This window comes from Neophocaena asiaeorientalis, unplaced genomic scaffold (assembly GCF_003031525.2).
Source record: "Neophocaena asiaeorientalis asiaeorientalis breed wild unplaced genomic scaffold, Neophocaena_asiaeorientalis_V1.1 scaffold1, whole genome shotgun sequence".
Lineage (NCBI taxonomy): Eukaryota > Metazoa > Chordata > Mammalia > Artiodactyla > Phocoenidae > Neophocaena > Neophocaena asiaeorientalis.
In genome coordinates, this window is record NW_020171981.1 from 1093515 (window position 1) to 1098705 (window position 5191).

Consider the following 5191-nt stretch of genomic DNA (forward strand, 5'->3'; position numbering starts at 1 on the left):
CCTCCCTCCCAGGTCCTCCTCCTGCTTTCTTTTCTTCTCCCAGCACTTTTCACATCATTTATGCTATGTGCTCTACTTCTTCGTTTATTATTTGTAGCTCTGCATTGCATGTGGGCCCTATGAGGGCAAAGATCTTTGTTTTGTTTCACTGATGTGTCCCCAAAACCTGTCACAATGCCTGGCACCAGGTGCTTGATAAATGTTTGTTGAATTCACACCTATGTTCATAGCTGCACTGTTCACAATAGCCAAGACAAGGAAACAACCTAAATGTCCATCAACAGATGAATGGATAAAGAAGATGTGCTCCATATATACAATGGAATATTACTCAGCCATAAAAAAGAACGAAATAATGCCATTTGCAGCAACATGGATGCAACTAGAGATTATCATACTAAGTGAAGTCAGAAAGAGAAAGACAAATACCATATGATATCACTTATATGTGGAATCTAAAATATGGCACAAATTAATCTATCCACAAAACAGAAACAGACTCACAGAGAACAGACTTGTGGTTGCCAAGGGGGAGGGGGAATGGGGGAGGGATGGAGTGGGAGTTTGGGGTTAGTAGATGCAAACTATTTCATATAGAATGGATAAACAGCAAGGTCCCACTGTATAGCACAGGGAACTACATCCAATATCTTGGGATAAATCATAATGGAAAAGAATGTAAAAAAGAATGTATATATGTGTATAACTGAGTTACTTTGCTGTACAGAAGAAATTAACACATTGTCAAACTATACTTCAATAATAAATAAATATTTGTTGAATGAATAAGGAGTAGAAGGTAAGTTAGGGGGACGAGAAGAGCTGAGATGAAAGAAGAAATGAAGCCAACAAATATTATGGTTGTTAAAGATTATGACCATAAAAAATGGCTGTGGATCTTAGATGCCCCATCTTTTTATCCAAAGCCTCTGGCCTGAGCCAGCTTTAACAACTTGGCAGAAGTGCCCTGGAGTCTGGATGGGAGGAGAGGAGTGGAAGAGGGGGCAGGGGCCAGGTGGGCAAGGGTTGGGAGGGGTCTGGTTCCACAGGGGAACCACTTCTTACTTCCCAGCCAATGAGGGGGCTGCATTTGAGCCACTGTTTCAGAAACAACGTAACTAGTGCAGACTGCTCCTTTGATAAACTGGCAGATGAATCCCCATGGGGGTATGCGGGATTTGGGGAAGGGGAGGTGAATTGGCTCCAGGGTTCACTCACCAATCAGGAATAAGAAACACAGGCTCCTGGGGAGAGAGGCTGCCACTGGAGGGGGGTGGGTATGAATGGGCTGTGGAGCTGGAGGTGTGGGTTGAGATGCAAAATACTACACACGCAGTTAATGATTTCTCCTCTCCCACGGCCCGGACCACCCTGTCAGTAGCACTTTCCATTTTTCTCAGTCATAGCTCCCTGTTTGTTTCTTTCAGAGAACTCCCCACACTCTGTAACTACCTTACTTGTTCTCTTGTTTATCTGCCTCCGCTTCTAGACTCTAAACTCCAGGAGAGCAGGGATCTAGTTTCCCTTGTTCCCTGATCTAGTCTGAGAGTCTAGCACAGTGCCTAGTATATATAGTAGGTGCTCAAGAAATATTTGTCAAAGGAATGAATGAACCCAGACAGAAGGAAATACTCTAACCACACTGCTTCTCCACTGGATGGATGGGGATGGGGCACTCTGATCCTCCTTCCTGGGTTGTGCCTCTTGTTCCAGGCTGTGTCATGGACACCTGGCCCCCAAAGCACGCTATCAGCACGAAGAGCCTCTGTCCCAGGGGCATACCTTGGGCACAGCCTCTGTCCTGGGCTCAGGTTTTGAGTGGTGGCGGTAGGAAAAGGGCTCCTGGAATTCCTTAGCTAGGATAGGGGTATGAGTGAGAGAGATGGGTTAGAGATGGAGTCATGCGGATGGGGGTCGGGTGGGTGGGAGGATAGACTCACAACAATCTAGAAGAGAGAATGAGGCCTCAAGAGCAGAAGGGCTGAAAAGGAGGTGGCACATTTGAGAACAATTTAGGAGGTAAATTAAGCAGGATTTGGTGATTGACGGTATTGAAGAGAAGGAAATTGGGGCACCAGGAATAATCCCAAGGCTTTAAAAGAATCAGTGCCGCAGCCATTTCTTTTTGGCCTGTAGGTTCCTCTGGTCCAAAGGCACAGAAATGGCCACTGGACTCCTCTGTCGCTCCACAGTTCATTCAGGACTTACGGCGGCCCTCACAGGTATCCCGTCACGTGCTGCGCTCTGAGGAACACGCTCCCTGTGTTGAAGGGGCGCACGTCTGGTCTCGGAGACAGACACAGTGTGACCACTGCGGCCCTCGCATAAAGGATGCTCTGGGGCCGAGAAGGACGGGGTCGGATGAGTCTTTACGCGGAGACACCTAAGTGGGGTCTCCCGGAAGAACAGGTGTTTGCTACCGTGGTATGAGGTGGGCAAAGTGAATAAGGGCGGAGGTAAAGCACTAGGAAAGGCAATAAAACGACTTAAGAAATAAGAAAGAGGTCTGCCAAGCGGCTGGAACACCGTGGGTGTGAGCGCCGGGATCATGATGTCCCAGACTGGGCAGCGCGTGGAGGCCGTACTGGAGTTTGGATTTATCTCCCAGCCCACGCGGGAGAGACACAATACGGCCCCAACTTACAGGTCAGATCCAGGGAAGGCAGCCTAAAAGCCTCTGGCTGGAGTGGAGCGAGGGGGTGCCCCCAGTTCGGGACTTCCAAGTCCCTGTAACCGAAATCCCGGGAAGCGGCGGCTTTGGGCAAAACCATTCTCCGGAGGTGGAGAGGGGAGAGAAGGCCAGCACTCGGAGCCCAAGTCCGCTGAACCAGCTGGAACTCCACTCGCCTCTTCTTCTCGCTCTTCTCTTACTTTGCGCTCTGTTTCGCCTCATTAGCTCGCCTCCTGAGCGCCCGCCAGTGCCGGGCAGCACCAGTTGCTCCTCGGCCGCCCCCTCCCGCGCGTGGTACGGCCCGGCGGGCGCGCATCCAGGCACAGGTTATAAAGGCCCTGCTGCGGCAGCCGACTGCGGACTCAAGATGCGCCCGAAAGAGTTGGGGCAGGGTTCAGCCGGCGACTGGCCGGGACCCGGCGATCCGGCAGCAGTCACCCCAGCTCCTCCGCCCGCAGCCAATCCTGCTCCAGAGCTCTCCGCCGAGCCTGAATCCGCCCCTGTGCAGGTACCGGCGGCAGGACAGGCAGCAGGATCCGGATCCGCAACCGTCTCGGGACCCTCAGCGGGAGCTCGCCCGGCCTCCAAGGCTGGATCGGAGGCAGGAGTCCAGCGCGCGTCCGTATTCTCGGCAGTCCAGGGGAATGCTCAGTCCGTGCCCGACAACTCGGACGCGCCGTGGACTCGCTTCATATTCCAAGGTCCATTTGGCCCCCGGGCCGCTGGCTTGGGGACTGGAAAGGCAGCGGGTATCTGGAAGACGCCGGCTGCCTACATCGGCCGGCGGCCTGGGGTGTCGGGCCCCGAGCGCGCCTCCTTTATTCGGGAGCTGGAGGAAGGTAAACTGGGTCTCCGGACCCCCGGAGCAGGTGGGACTAGGGCAGCAGCAGGGAGGAGGGGGCCCCGTCGGGTCCGGGCGCCCGGTCCCCTCTGGCACTCAGTCCCACCCCTCCGCCCACCCTTGCGAAGTCATGGTCTGCGGCGCCTCTCCGGTCCCCTTTTCCCCACCTCCTTCTCCCCTTCTCTCGTTCCCTATTTCCGTCGGTGGGTAAGATCCCCGGGGCTCGCGCTCCCCTGCCCTCCTCTTCACGCCTGTTGCTGCAGCAGATCTGCGCACTCTCAGTGCCCCCCTCCCGAGGCTACCGCAGTGCCAGGAGAGGGGCAGGGGGCTGCGGGAGGGCGCTGCCCGGTGCGCTCTGAGCCTGCGCTGGCCCGCCGCGCCAGCGACGGGGAGGTGGGTGGGCAGAGGGGAGGTTTTGCCAACCTCCTGGCTGCTGGGGTCAAGATCGGGCTTCCCCCACTACTCCCAAACAATCTTGGGGGTGGGCGGAGCCTCAGACAGAAGCTGCCTCTCCTCTTCCCTCCGAGCTGTAGGACTGGGATCTCCTTACCCCTCCCAGGCCCCTCCAGAAAAAACAATCAATCAAACAAACAAACGAGTCCAGCTGGCCCTGGGAGCAGGGAAGGGAGTGCTGATTACTGGGGGTATGGAGAGGATATTGGGGGCAGAAAGGGAACTCAGTCTTCTCCCTTGTTGCTGACCCTTGCTGTTGAGGGCAGGAAACAGTAGGGTGGCAGGTAGCATGTGCCCCCTTTTTCCTGATGCGGCTTCCCGCTTTCTCTTGCAGCGCTGTGTCCTGACCTACACCCACCAGTCAAGAAAATCACCCAAGAAGATGTCAAAGTGATGTTAAGTTTGCTAGAGGAGGTGTGTGCTGCCTTCCCCACCCGGGACAGCCCCAGCTTTAGCCAGGCTCCCGTTTTAATTATGTCTGTAGGGGTAGGAGTGTTCCTCCTGCCTGGCTACCTCTCTGGGGGCCAAGCTGGAGGTCCCTCTTGTGGAAGACAGGTGGATGTGGGATGTCCAGGCTGCAAGAGCTCTTAGCACCATCCGGTCTGATCTCTTTTTCCATAGGGGGAAACCGAGTCAGGTCCCACAGTGGTTTCATGGCAGGCTCTTGTCTAGTACCTTGGAGAACTAGGGGATGGAGAGGGTCTCCAGTAGTGGCCTAGTTTTCCTCTGGACTCTAGCTCCTCCCGTCTGTCTGGGAGATCCCAGAAACCAGGAACATATTCCCCATGGATGGGGGTCCCTCTGCAGAGAGAGTGGGACCTGAACACGGCAGCTCACATTGGCCAGTCCCTGGTGAAACAGAACAGTGTTCTGACGGAGAACAGCAAGCTGGAAGCCATGCTGGGCTCGGCCAGGGAGGAGGTGCCTGGGTGGGGAGGGCAGCAGGAGGCACCGGCCTCCATCCCACTGTGCTGGGACGTGTGCCTGCCCCTGCCCATACCCCGCCCCAGGGCTTCTCTTCCTCCTGCCAGATTTTACGTCTCAGACACCAGGTGAGCCTGCGGGATGAACTCCTTCAGCTTTACTCAGACTCTGATGATGAAGAGGAGGAGGACGAGGAGGATGAAGAAGAAGAGCGGGGGCATGGTCATCCCTACGAAGCCTCAGATCCGTCAGTGTCCTGCCTTTTTTTTTTTTTTTTTTTTTTTTTTTTTTTTCTGCCCCCA

The 5191-nt window shown here is 54.7% G+C and overlaps 1 protein-coding gene across 1 annotated transcript in view; it reads left to right on the top strand.

The window, feature by feature from the left end:
• The first annotated feature begins 3038 nt into the window (after positions 1-3038).
• HAP1 (huntingtin associated protein 1) overlaps positions 3039-5191 on the top strand; it is a 7549-nt gene continuing 5396 nt past the window's right edge. Inside the window, 3 exon segments of the mRNA XM_024744186.1 lie at positions 3039-3510; positions 4300-4379; positions 4997-5136. Of these exon segments, the coding sequence (XP_024599954.1) occupies positions 3039-3510; positions 4300-4379; positions 4997-5136 (692 nt within the window).